At 35.6% G+C, this 14,108-nt stretch overlaps 1 protein-coding gene across 1 annotated transcript in view; it reads left to right on the top strand.

Annotated features, from left to right (window-relative positions):
* The window catches only part of REDIC1 (regulator of DNA class I crossover intermediates 1), a gene marked incomplete at its 3' end in the record, with an annotated part of 51,064 nt that extends 39,040 nt beyond the window's left edge, over positions 1–12,024 (top strand). Inside the window, exons 10-12 of the mRNA XM_080660230.1 lie at positions 1,168–1,237; positions 9,729–9,811; positions 11,557–12,024. Coding sequence (XP_080516356.1) covers positions 1,168–1,237; positions 9,729–9,811; positions 11,557–12,024 — 621 coding nt within the window. The remainder of the gene's footprint in view (positions 1–1,167; positions 1,238–9,728; positions 9,812–11,556) is intronic.
* Between the last annotated feature and the right edge of the window lie 2,084 nt (positions 12,025–14,108).

The raw sequence follows: 14,108 nt of genomic DNA, 5'->3' as shown, positions 1-14,108 counted from the left end.
CTTCTTTGTCTGTTATCCTCTAGCAACAGATCTGAAGTGGGCATAGGAGTGTGTGCCAGCTCTGGAATCTGTCTAGCTTTCTCAGGTTGTGTGCTCCTGCTGCAAGTTTGGGGCTTGAATTTTTTTTGAAGTTGAACATACAAGACTTTAAGAATGATTGCATAGTGGGGTTGGATCAAAGGCTCTGCTGAATAAAGTTATTTCTGGCCTCAGGCTGGTAGGGACTCTATCTTTAACTGGTGGTTTCCATATTTGTAGTGTATGGTGATCTCAGACAGCAGAAGGGAAGAGGAAATGGAGGATTGCGGAGAATATTTTTATGGGCCAGGGCTGGCAGTGGTGTATACCCCTTCTGCCCATTACCAGAACTTAAATTACATTTCCAAATCTACTCCAAAGGAGGCTAGGATACATAGTTTAGTTGTATGCCTAAGAGGAAAGGAAAACTGGGTTTGTTGCAATTAGACAGTTTATCCTTTATCCCACCTATCTGTCTATCTAAAACTGTATATATCTCAGAGAATATATATTATCTGTAAGTCCATGATACATTTGCAAACATAACTCATGTAGTAAATCACAAAGTCCAAGAGATTTATTTATCTAAGGAGTGATTGACATCATAGCTACATTCTCTAATAAAAATTCATTGAATTAGAAATCAACAACAAAAAAATGATGCTTAACCTCCCTTACTTTGACATTAAGAAACACTCTGGTTTTAAAAAATAAAAGGAATGAAAATAAGTTATAAATTATATAGAAATTGGTGGAAAACAAAACCAATGCTGTGCTCTACAGAAAACTTATATCTCTAAAAGTTTTTATTTAAAAAACCCTGAAAATGAAAATAACAGAATAAATCTTCAAATAGCTTAATATCGTTGTCTTTTTTTCTGTATTTACTGTAACTACCTAAAGACTCTCCTGTTAGTAATCCATTTCTTGCAATTATTTATTCTTTTGCTTATGTTTCTAGAGCAATTTTAATTTTATTTGTTGTTCATCACAGGCTAATATTTCTACTTTTTAAAACAAAATCCTTTCTGTTCAGTTAAAGTCATATGAAGGAAGAGTACTGTAGAAATGAATTGGTGGAATGAAAAGGGAGATATAAGTGGACATTATTGTATATACTTGGAAGTTGTTAAAATTTTTTTCTTCTAGAATCTGATTGAAGAAGGAGGAACATGTTCTATAAAAGGTGCACCAACATCTACAAAGAAAATCTTTAACAGTAAGTAAATTTTATTTTAAAAAACCACATTGAAATAGAAATCAGTTCATTTAATTTTTTTTATAAATGTTTTGCCAGCTAGTACATTTCATAATTAGAATATAGTAGTAGTGCAATTGACCTTTTAAATTTTTTGGTAAAATATATTACACATGATAAATACACAGTTTAACAAATAAAACAGATATCTTTGTACTCTGTCGTTTAAGAAATGCATAACAAATACTTTTGAAGATCTTCTCAATTGCATTACCTCTTCTGCCCCCTAGAGGTAACTATTATCCTGACTTTGTTTTTTGTGATATTACACACACTTCCATTGCTTGATTTTGAACTTTCTACAAATTGAGGCAAACTCTATTTTTTTGCAACTTGCTTTTTTTGTTGTTGTTGTTCATCCCAGTACTATATTTTTTAAGTTTATCTACTTTGAAATTTGTGACTCTAGTAATTTAATTTATTTATTTTAATATATTTTTATTGATTTCAGAGGGGAAGGGAGAGGGAGAGAGAGATAGAAACCTTAATGAGAGAGAATCATTGATTGGCTGCCTCCTTCATGCTCCACACTGGGCATCGAGCTCACAACCTGGGCACATACCCTGACCAGGAATCGAACCGTGACCTCCTGGTTCATAGGTTGACACGCAACCGCTGAGCCATGCTGGACGGGCCCTAGTAATTTTAATATTTGTTTACTGCAATACTGCTTTTTATTATATAAATGTACCATAAATACTTGTCCATCTTTTGGCAATGATTATTTAGATTGTTTTGAATATTTTGCCATGATAAACAATGCTACTCTGGTAATTCTTGGCATTTCACCTGCCACACATGTATAAAAGTTTCTCTGGGGCATAGTTCTAGGAGTAGAATTGGCTAGTTCATGTAATATACACATCTCACCTCTGTAGGTAATACAAAATTGTTTTCCAAAGTAGTTGTGCCAGTTTAAACTTCCATTAGCAAGAGATAAAAGTCCTAGCTGCTACATATTCTCACTTAAACTGGGTTAGTTTCTTTATCATTGTGGGCATTCTATCTCATTGTAATTTTATTTTATGTTTCCCTAATTATTAATTAGGTTGATTGGCTATCCACGTGTCATCTGTGAAATGCCTTTCATATCTGTTACCCATGTTTATTTTAGGAATTTTGTTTCTCCTTAATAGATATGTCTTTTAAATATTATATCTCCGTGTATGTATCCTATATATGTTTCATATATCATAGATACCAATTGTTTGTAGGCTTGTGTGTAGCAAATACTTCATATCTGAGTGGTCTTTTTATTCTGTACTGTCTTTTTATGGACAGAAGTTTAGGACATTTTTTAGATATCTGTGATAGAGGATTTGTAGTCTTCTAGTTTTCCTAGAAATCTTTATGGACTTTTTATTTTTTAAGTTTTGACTTTGTAAAATATTACTTTGATTTCTATCCCTGTTGTGTCTGCCTTATTTCCTTCTGTCTTATATGAGTAACTGTATTTGTTGGTTATGGTTTATTATTCCAGTGTGGGTTTTTTTAAAAAATATATTTTTATTGATTTCATAGAGGGAAGGAGAGGGAAAGAGAGATAGAAACATCAATGATGAGAGAGAATAATGTTTTGGCTGCCTCCTGCGTGGCCCTCACTGGGGATCGAACCCACAACCCAGGCATGTACCCTTGACCAAATTTGAACCCGGGACCCTTCAGTCTGCAGGCTGACGCTCTATCCACTGAGCAAAACCAGCTAGGGCTCTAGTGTATTTTTTAAAATAAAGCCTGAAATATACATAAATACACATACACAGATGTCCTAGTTCCCTGTCTTTCTCACTCTAAATGTAATATAGGATATTTTATTTAATATAGAATATTTTATAAATGAATTTAATGGATTCATTTAATAAAATATTTTATAGATTTCTCCATAACTAAACATCCTTTATTTATGATTATTTAGTAATCCATTATGTAGATGGACTATACTTTATTCAGTTAGTGCCCAGTTGGCGGACATTTGGGTTGTTTCCAGTATCTTGTTCTTAACAAATAATGCTGCAGTGAGCACTTTTGGGCATATATTACTTAATTGTGGAGATACAGTTTCAGGGTAATTTCTAGGAGTGGTATTGTTGAGTCAAAGGGGAGATAAGACAGGGTCCTAGAATAACATTTTTTCATTCAGTGTTATTTTGTTATCATGTTGCTGAGATGCTGTAGGAACTTAACTCTTGTTTATATCAATTAGCCTATGGTAAAATTGGTTTATAGTTATATGTTGTTTACACTTAAAGTTGCAGAATCTATCAACAACGTTGAGAACTTAATGTACATTTTTTTTCAGTTTTTTTATTTCAAGAAAAATGATTTTAAATATAATGTTACATGCAATAAACATTAATATCTCAAGAAAAACTATTTTAAATATGATAATGTTACATCCAATAAACACCAATTATTCAAGAAAAATGATCTTACATATAATAATATTATATGCAATAAACATTAATATTTCAAGAATAAAAGGATTTTAAGTATAATATTACCCAAACTGTACTAACATAGTATGATATCACAAAAGTTGTAGTAGGAAATATTAAAAATCTGCAAATAACAGGATTACTTCTATTCTAGAATATTTCACACACACACACCCGCCCCCCCCCCCTGCTCTATTTTTGTTCAGTAGTTTATGTTGTTCATTATATTCCACAAATGAGTGAGATCATATGATATTTATCTTTCTCTGACTGGGTTATTTCACTTAGCATGATGCTTTTAAAGTCTATTTTGTCAGATGTGAGTATTGCTACTCCAGCTTTTTTTTTTTTTCCTTTCCATTAGCATCGAAAAATTTTTCCCATTCCTTCACTTTCATCCTGTGTGTCTTTTGTTTTAAGGTGGGTCTTTTGTAGACAGCATATAGTTGCGTCATGTTTTTGTATCCATTCAGCTACCATACACCTTTTGATTGGAGCATTTAAACCATTTACATTTAGGGTTATTATTGAGAGGTACTTATTTATAGCCATTTTAATTCTGTATGGCTAGGTCTCTCTGCCTGTTTCTTCTTCCCAGCAATCCCTTACAGCCGTGGTCGGCAAACTGCGGCTCGCGAGCCACATGCAGCTCTTTGGCCCCTTGAATGTGGCTCTTCCACAAAATACCACGGCCTGGGCGAGTCACATTTTGAAGAAGTGGCGTTAGAGGAAGTTTAAGTTTTTTTTTTTTAATATATTTTATTGATATTTTCACAGAAAGGAAGGGAGAGGGATAGAGAGCTAGAAACATCAATGAGAGAGAAACATTGATCAGCTGCCTCCTGCACACCTCCCACTGAGGATGTGCCCGCAACCAAGGTACATGCCCTTGACCGGAATCGAACCTGGGACCCTTCAGTCAGCAGGCCGACGCTCTATCCACTGAGCGAAACCGGTTTCGGCAAGTTTTAAAAATTTGGCTCTCAAAAGAAATTTCAATCGTTGTACTGTTGATATTTGGCTCTGTTGACTAATGAGTTTGCTGACCACTGCCTTATAGCAATCCCTTTAGCATTTCTTGTAATGCTGGCTTGGTGGTGATGGAACTCCTTTAGCCTTTTTTTTTTGGTCTGGGAAGCTCTTTATTTGACCGTCTATTTTGAATGATAGCCTCACTGGATATAGTAACCTTGGTCTCAGATCCTTGCTTTCCATTACCTTGAGTACTTCATGCCATTCCCTTCTGGCCTGTAGAGTTTCTGATGCAAAATCAGGTGTCAGCCTTATGGGAACTACTTTGTAAGTAACAGTTTTCTTTTGCTGCCTTTAAGATTCTCTCTTTGTCTTTAATATTTGGCATTTTAATGATGATGTGTCTGGGCGTGGGTCTGTTTGTGTTCTTCTTGTTTGGGGTTCTCTGTGCCTCCTGAACTTGTGTGACTTTTTCCTTTACCAGGTTAGGGAACTTTTCTACCATTATTTCTTCAAACACCTTCTCTATTCCTTCCTCCCATTCTGCCTCTTCTGGCACACCTACTATTCTAATATTGTTATGTTTTAGTTTCACATTGTCCCACAAGCTGCCCTCCTGTTTTTTAATTGTTTTTTTCTTTTTGGTTCTCTGATTGAGTGATATTTTCAACTTTGTCTTCTAACTCACTGATTTGATCCTCAGCTTCCCCTGATCTGCTGTGTATTCCTTCCAATGTGTTCTTTATTTGTGTTATATCATTCTTTATCTCAGACTGTTCTTTTTTCATAGTTACTATATATTTTTTCATACTGTTGAGCATTTTTAACATCATTACTCTGAACTCTGTTTCAGATAAATTTCTTATCTCTGCTTCATTTATCTCTTCTTCTGGACAATTCTCTAGTTCTTTCATTTGGCAGTTGTTTTTTTTTGTGTCCTCATTTGGTTGTCTGTTTGGGTTTGTGACTATGTATTAGGTAGATCCTCTATACCAGTGGTTGGCAAACTGTGGCTCGTGAGCCACATGCGGCTCTTTGGCCCCTTGAGTTTTTAGCAAAGGCCAGCTTAGGAGTACCCCAATTAAGTTAATAACAATGTACCTACCTATATAGTTTAAGTTTAAAAAATATGGCTCTCAAAAGAAATTTCAATTGTTGTACTGTTGATATTTGGCTCTGTTGACTAATGAGTTTGCCGACCACTGCTCTATACCTCTCAGTCTCTAGAGCAGGACAGTGTTAAAGGCTGACAAATTGGATCAGCCAAAGACTCAAAGTCTCCAGAGACCTCGTCTGTCTACAGACTAATAGGATTCAAACTTGAATTGCCCCAGGTAATCGTCCTCAGGTGTGGCCAGAGTTTTTTTCAACAGGGTTGGGCAGTTGCTTCTAACTGGAGGCTGTTACTTTTAATCTCTTATGTGGCCTCAGGGCAAGGGGTTTTCCAATAGGGTGTGTTGACTGTCTTCCCCCAGGCAAGGCAGATGTCTACGTGGGAAAGATGTCCTCCACTGTGTGAGGGAATGACTCAGCCCAGGAAACTTGGGTGTCTGCCTTCTGAGCTCTATCCCCCCGAGTCCCCAGTCCTGGGTTCTGCTCTCACAGCTCCAGTCCACTTCACCCTCCCTCTGCCAGAGCACAAGGTGGGTGGCTCCACAGGGAATTTTTGTGCATTGGCCCTTTAAGAGGGTGCCCGAACTTTCAGCTGCCACTCCCTGGCAGACAGCACCCCACTGCTTTTCACAGCTAGATGTTATGTGGGTACCCTCCTCAGTTTGGTGCTCTGCTGGGGAGCCCAGCTTTGGAATTGTTATGCCCAGATTTCGTGATCCCCAAATACCACCAGGGAGCCGGTCTGATGCAAAAGCAAAGAGCCTTTAATCGAGCTAGCTCGAGCTCAGTCCCCCACACACACAACGGCGCAGCGGTGAGGTGGAGAGAGAGAGAGCTCCAGTCCCCAAACGCGCTGATTTATAGGGGGCCTGGGAGAGGTAGGAGGGGTGAGGTAGTGTGGCCTCCGCTGATTGGTTGGGGTCAGGTTGCACGTGGGGGCAGGGCATGACTTACTTTCCTCTTGCATTTCTATTGGCTAATTCAAAAGTGTGGGGTCGGCTCTTGGAGAGGTTCTAGGGCGGGAACCTGACTCCACTAGGTGGAGGACATGGAACAAAGGGAACATGGAGTCGGTCTCTCCCCGCCCTTTCAGAATTAGATCCCAGAGTTCTCAGTGGCTCCCTCCCCACCCCTTCCCACCGCCCCCTCCCAGCTGAGATATCTCTCTGGGATTTCAGTTGCTGTCTGTGGGTGCCCTGCCAGTCCTTTTGCGCCTCTGCCCCTCCTACCAGTCTGTATGTGGTCTCCACCTTTGGTCCTTGGGTATCAGGGTTCTCTCCTGTGAGTTTTCCGTTGATTATTCAGGATGCCTTTTCATATTTCAGTTGTAATTCCAGCTTGTTCCTGGGAGCATGCCCGCACAGCATCCTCCTACTCTGCTGCCATTTTTAATCTTGTACATTGTTTCTATGTGGATTTTTCCAAATTCCCTGTTGTACCATTTAGCAGTTCCACCAGAAATGTGCCTTTTACTCCATAACCTCAGCAAGAGGGATTGTGGTCAAATTTAGGAATTTTTGTGAATCTTACAAACATGTAAGTTTGAGTTTGTATTCTGTCTGAGTGAAGCCCAGCATCTTTTAAAAATGTCCAATGGCTATTTGCATTTCTTTTTCCATGAACTCTCCATTTATATCTTTTTACCAATTGAGTTTTAGGCTTTTTTCTTGGTATTTAAGAATTCTTATATATTAAAGAGATTTAGGTTTTTGTGAAATGTCACAAATATTTTCTCCTACTTTGTTACTGGTCTTTGGTTTTTACTTTGCTTGTAGTGTTTTTTTTGTTTTGCAAAAGGCACTGTTTTTATGCAGTTAATTTCATCAATCTTTTTTTTTTTAATATATTTTATTGCTTTTTTACAGAGAGGAAGAGAGAAGGATAGAGAGTTAGAAACATCGATGAGAGAGAAACATCGATCAGCTGCCTCCTGCACACTTCCTACTGGGGATGTGCCCGCAACCAAGGCACATGCCCTTGACCGGAATCGAACCCGGGACCCTTCAGTCTGCAGGCCGACGCTCTATCCACTGAGCCAAACCGGTTTCGGCTCATCAATCTTTTTATACTTTTCTCTACACTCAGGCTAAATTCACTTATATTTTCTTCTGGTATTAATATGATTTTATATTTTTACATTTAAATCTTTAACCCATTTGGAGTTTATCCTGATTTAAGCTGTTAAATTTGTATTGATTCAAGTTTGTTTAATTTTTTTGCCTAAAAGAAGCCCATTTTATTTTTATTTATCTTTTATTAAATTTATAGGGGTGACATTGGTTAATAAAATTATATAGGTTTCAAATGATACATCATCTGTATATTGCATTGTGTAAGTAAAGGATAAAGGGGTCAAGTATGTATATGGTGATGGAAGGAGATTAGACATTAGGTGGTAAACATGGATTCAAGTTTTTTTGTGCATTTTTTTAAATCCTCATCCGGGGATATTTTTCCATTGATTTTTAGAGAGAGTGGACAAGAGAGGGATAGACAGAGAGAAATATTGATGTAAGAGAAACACATCGATTGGTTGCTTCCTCCACACGCCCTGACCAGGGCCTGGGCTGGGGAGGAGTCTGCAACCGAGGCATGTGCCCTTGACTGGAATCGAACCCTGGACACTTCGGTCTGCAGGCCAACGCTCTGTCCACTGAGCCCAACCAGCTAGGGCTGATTCAAGTTTTAAAATGCATCTTTTCCCTAGGTGTTTATGATACCACCTTTATTATGTACTAACTTTCCATGTATACTGGGTCTGGTCTGGTGCTTTCTTTACTCTTCCATTGGTCTTTCCTAATTTTCATGTGCTAATACCATACTAGAATTTTTGTTATGATTACACTAGTACTTTATAGTATGTTTAAAAAGAGTTACACCTCCCTTTGCACTTTTTTTGATACAAAATTGTATGTTTAATCAGAATAAGAAAATTAGCCACAAGAAAATAAAGTGTTATACTGCTAAATATCACAATCACAAAACCCAGAAAAATAACTTAATTAATTAATTAATTAATTAACTGCCTGACAAAGCCCATCAACCTTTTGGTGCACAGGACAATGCTCAACTGAGCCACTCTGGCTGGGCACCTTTGGCTCTTCTTTATGACAAACCCATTTTTACAAACAAGGAGAGGAGTGGTTAAGCTACTGCTGATCTATAGTATTTATGCGTCGTCAGATCCATTTTTAAACTTTACTTATGATCATAATTGAACACAGTAAGCAATAATGAAAGAATATCATATTGGATGCTTTGAATCATTTTTTTTTCATACAGTTTAGATTGTACAATGAAGCTTCAGCCTATGTAATATCCTATATAATAAGAGAGGAATATGCTAATTATCCATTACGCACCATGGGATCACAGATCTGCAGGAGGGTGGGGCAGTGAACTATAAGTGGGTGGCGGAGAGCTACTGGAGGGGGCAGGGCAGCAAGCTATGAGGAGGGGAGCAGGGGGAGCTACAGGAGGGCAGGGCAGCGGGCAGAGAGCTACAGGAGGGTGGCAGTGACCTACTGGCGCACGGATTTGTGTGCAGGGCTACTAGTTTACTATATTAGCAAGTATCTGGCGACTTGGTACTTTAAACTTGACTTATTCCTCCTTCCTGCACGTTAACACTTTATTCATGAAAAATGGTTCATGTATTAGAAAAAATGCAACCTATTTCGCCTACTCATTTCTTTCCTTATGTATGTACTATTATTTTATCTATAGAGAACAACTCTTTTAAGTATAGAATAAACTCATAATGCCTGACAGAAACACAAGCTGACAAGTGCCCAAAATGTTAACTTAATTTTGCAAATGCTCTATAGTGTGTTAGCTAAACTTAAGTTCACCAGTAAATATCTTCTGCTTATGTATATATTTCTAGAGTATTAATAAATACCATTCTTCATAAATTAAACCTTTATTTTCAGATAATGATTCTTCTCAGAGTAGTCAATCTTCCAGTTACTCTCCAGGGCCAACAGATAGTTGTTTCAGTTCTAGTTCGGAGATGGTAAGTTATGCCACCCTACCTTTTGGGAGGTTATTAATACATGCTCTACAATTTTGAATTATTTGTATTTCTCATTTTACATTCTGAAAAAAGTAGTTGTACTAATAAATTGTAGAAATAAATGTAAACAAAAATTTAAAAATGTAAGAATATGAGACATAAAATTAAAATGTAAGTGAGCATAATTTATTCACATTTATAACAGTGATGAATGTGTTCATTGTTATTTACAAAAGCCATTCTTATTAAGATGTGTGTATAATAAAGTTGTGTTTATTTTAAACAGTTTTTAAAATAATCCACTCACAATAATTGAAACCCTAAAACAACCAAGAATACATACAAAAAGAAAGTCTCAAGGCTTATATGAATAATTGGAGTGATGTCATTTTCTGGGTGGGAATGCTGCATTTCTCTTAAATCACATGTATAAATGGAAATCTATTCCATTAATGCTTCTATCTTTCTTTTTCTTCTTTAATATATTTTATTTTTACTTATTTATTTTTAAAATCTTTATTGTTGAGAGTATTATAGATGTCCCTTTTTTTCTCTCCTTCACCTGTTCCTGCCCCACCTCAGGTCTTCACCACCCTATTGTCTGTGTCCATAGGTAACGCATAAATGCATATAAGATCTTTGGTTAATCTCTTATGTGTCCTGTTTCCTCTACTTTACTTTTATTCATCCAGTAGGTCTTAGCTTAAGTATGTCACGTCTTCTAAAGCCCCTTCTTGGTTCCTTAATGTAAATTAGGCCCCTCAGTTATGCTCTCAAAATGATTCATATTTGTTCTTCCTAGTGTAATTCTCAGTTTGTAATTAAACATACATGTGTATGATTATTTGATTAATGTAATTTCTAACCATGAGAATTATTGCTGTAAGAGGGTAGCTATCATATCTGCTCCATTCACATTGCAGATGCTAATGAATATTCATTTCTTGAATAAATACATTTATTGAGGTTGTTTTCTCTAATTTGTGCCAGCCAGTCTCAATGCTATTTCTTGGACTTGCTTTTTCTATTTCAGTGCCAATCAGCTCAGGCATTTTAGTTTTTTTATGTCAACTTTGCTTTTTTCTCTAGCTTGAATAATAAATAATTTTATACAAGATTTTTATAAAAAGACTAGTAATTAAAAGATAAATTTTTCATGAAGTTGAAAGATTCAAGCTAGTAAATTGAAATCTAGGCCTGTAAAAAGTTCTTAAAATTTAACTTTTTATATGTTATAATATTTATTGCTATTTAACTTTTCTTTTAGCTATTTGATTTCCTGTTAGTTGATAATTCTCCTTAAGTTATATGTTTTATGAGAATAGGCCCATAAAAAGTACAATATAGATATTTTTTTACTTGCTAAGTCAGTGAGTGAATAATAGAAGCTTTATGTGCTAGCTATTTCAAAATTATTACTTCTACCCCACTCTTTTAAGTGGTTGAAGATTATGCTGTATACTATTTCCTCTGCGTGGAAGGGTAGGGGTACGATGTAGCATAAGAGACAAAATTCCTTTATCTTTTTAAACTCATTTGTATTTTTACTACAAGGATTATTATTGTTCTTCCTATTTTAAAATTTCATAACCTTGATTTTTAAAAACGTAATATCCATCTTGATTTGCAAAAGTCTCTTCTGTGTTTTGAAATTTTCTATACTATGAATTGGTGTTTTGAAGTGATTGAATGATTTTTTTTAAATTTAAGCATCATTTACAGAAAAATTACTAAATTTTTTTTAGCCATCTGATGATGAAGATCAAACACTACAGCAAATTGAAGATTCAAGTAGGAGATCCATCAAAACTGAAGAAACAACTCATAATTTTTATTTAGAAAGGATGCCAGAATTTCCACTTGATAGGATTATTAAAAGCAATGACAAAATTCGTAAACAAAATGAAAGTTTTCACCAGGTCTCAATGAAAAATAACACAGATCAGTCTGCACAGTCTCAGTGTAATTCAACACATGTATTACAAGACCAAACCAGTAATAGCTGCACTGTACAGTTTGGGAGATGTGATGCCTGGGTACAAACAGAGAGTGAACCTGTAATGAAAGAAAGATTAGATGCTGCCATACAGTGTGATATAATTTCACAGTGTAAATGTAGAAGTAATGAGTCTTCTCTTTGTAATGTTGAAAGGTGCAGTGAAAATATTAAGGCAGATACCACTGGAGGGCAGGAAACACTTAAGAACAACTAAAATTCTAAAATCTCTGCCTGATTTAGCATTTCACTTAATGTTCAGAATTTCATCAACATAGTATGGAATGAGAAAATGTAGCTGAACATAAGGTAAAAATATTCAGAGGATATATTTATGGTTTGTTTTAAAACATTTTAATATAAGTTTACATAGATATTTAATAGCTTTAATATATCTAAGTTTATAGAAAAATATATAAATTTATCATTCTTTTGGTGATTATTCATTATATTATTTGCTTCTATTTATGGATTGAAAATGTTTTAATTGCTTCCTTCCTTGTGCACTTACTTTTAAAATTTAGTGCAGTCACATATTTAGCAAAAACGTTCTCTTCCAAGATTTTCAGACAGAAAATAATACCAATAATATCAAATATATTTTATAACCTTATTATAATAATTTTTTAAGCTACTATCTTAAATATTGTACCCTCACTAAGAATTCTGGCATTATTTTTTAGATAAAATATATATTCTGTTTTGTTTGGATAACATTTTTGTGGGTACATGTCTACTAAGGAAAATGTTATTCTCTTCAAGATTAAAAAAAAGTGTCAGTGCTTTTATTAAAAAACTGTTCAACATTGGAAAAATGATTTATGTTCACTAATTTTAAAATAGCTAAGGTTTCCCCCCCCATAAATATTGTATTAGGATTTTTCATTTATAAAATGTAGGCTTTGTTTCCACAATTGTATTTATTTTTTGTGTCAAGATTTTTAATGTTTGTATTCTAAAATTGTTATTTGTATGGATATATTACAAAGAGCCAGCAGGGGGCATTCTGATATTTAACTGAACCAAAAAGAAAGTCGTTAGGCATTTCTTTGCCTTTAATGAAAATGATAAGTAGATATTGCATTTTTACATGCCTACATATCACTCAATGATTTGTGTTGCAGAACTTACCTAAAGCATAATGATTTAGAAACATCAACAGCTAATGTTTAAACAGTAGCAGTCTTTAGGTTTTTAGCTAGTTTAAGGAAGTTAATTTTGCTGCTTCAGAGAGCACAATGAGCTCAAATAATTTTCTTCAAGTATAGTAATCATCTTGTGAAAGGAGAATATAATTAGCTGATCTACATATATAGTTTTTCAAAAGGCCAGATTTTCATCCTGATATTAAACGAAAGGTATTCCATCATGGATTGATTATCCTGAGCATTATTTTGCAAAAGCACAAAATAACATAGCAGTGAAGACCAATGTATAGACAAAAGATATTAGAGTAAGATTGAGCTATGAATTTTTGGTTGGCTTCAAATAGTAAATAAACTTATTTTTCCCTAAATAATTACCTAAGTCTAGCAGTATTGAAAGCACATTTATTTCAAAAGCCCACATTGTAGTTATATTATTATTATAATTTGGAAGTTAAACTCAGTAAGGTGAAGAGAATATCAGGACTTTAGTGCATTGACCATACAGGGTAAGTAAGATGCAGTGTAGTAAAGAATATAAACTTGCCCAGAAAGAGGTCTAACCTTTGCCCTTGGCTTTAGGGAGGTAATCTCTAAGCTCTTGAAATGTCATGCCTGATAGAAGTGTCTTTGTTTGTCTGGGAATATTGGGTTAGGCCAGAGAGTAACAATGTGATTTAGGATGGGACTGAGACAAGCAGTATCATCTCAACTTCCTTAAGGGGCTAGATTAGAAACTCTGATCAGCCACCTGGGCAGTCAACCATGCCACTGTGATGGAACTCCAGTAAAGACGACACCAAGGCTCAGGTGAGCTCCCTAGTTGGCAATATTCTCTGTGTTGTTACACATTGATACCAGGAAAGTAACTGTCCATGCCTCCACCGAAGGAGGCAATTGGAAGCTCTGTATTAATTACTTTCCTAGACTCTGCCCTATGTGGTTTTTACCTTGGCTGGTTTTAGTCTGGGTCCTTTTCCTGTCATAAACTGTAGCTGAGAGTATAATAGCTTTCAGTGAGTTCTGAGTCTTTCCAGCAATTACCAAATCTGAGGCTGCTCTTGGGACCCTTGAAAAGGGTAGTTTTGTGGACTGTTCCCTACCTAACTTTATAGTTACTAACTCTTTAGGTGCTTTAAGAGTTAAATATATTTAA

The sequence above is a fragment of the Plecotus auritus genome (genome assembly GCF_963455305.1).
Source record: "Plecotus auritus genome assembly, chromosome: 3".
Taxonomy (NCBI): domain Eukaryota; kingdom Metazoa; phylum Chordata; class Mammalia; order Chiroptera; family Vespertilionidae; genus Plecotus; species Plecotus auritus.
This window is presented reverse-complemented; position numbering and strand designations above follow the sequence as displayed.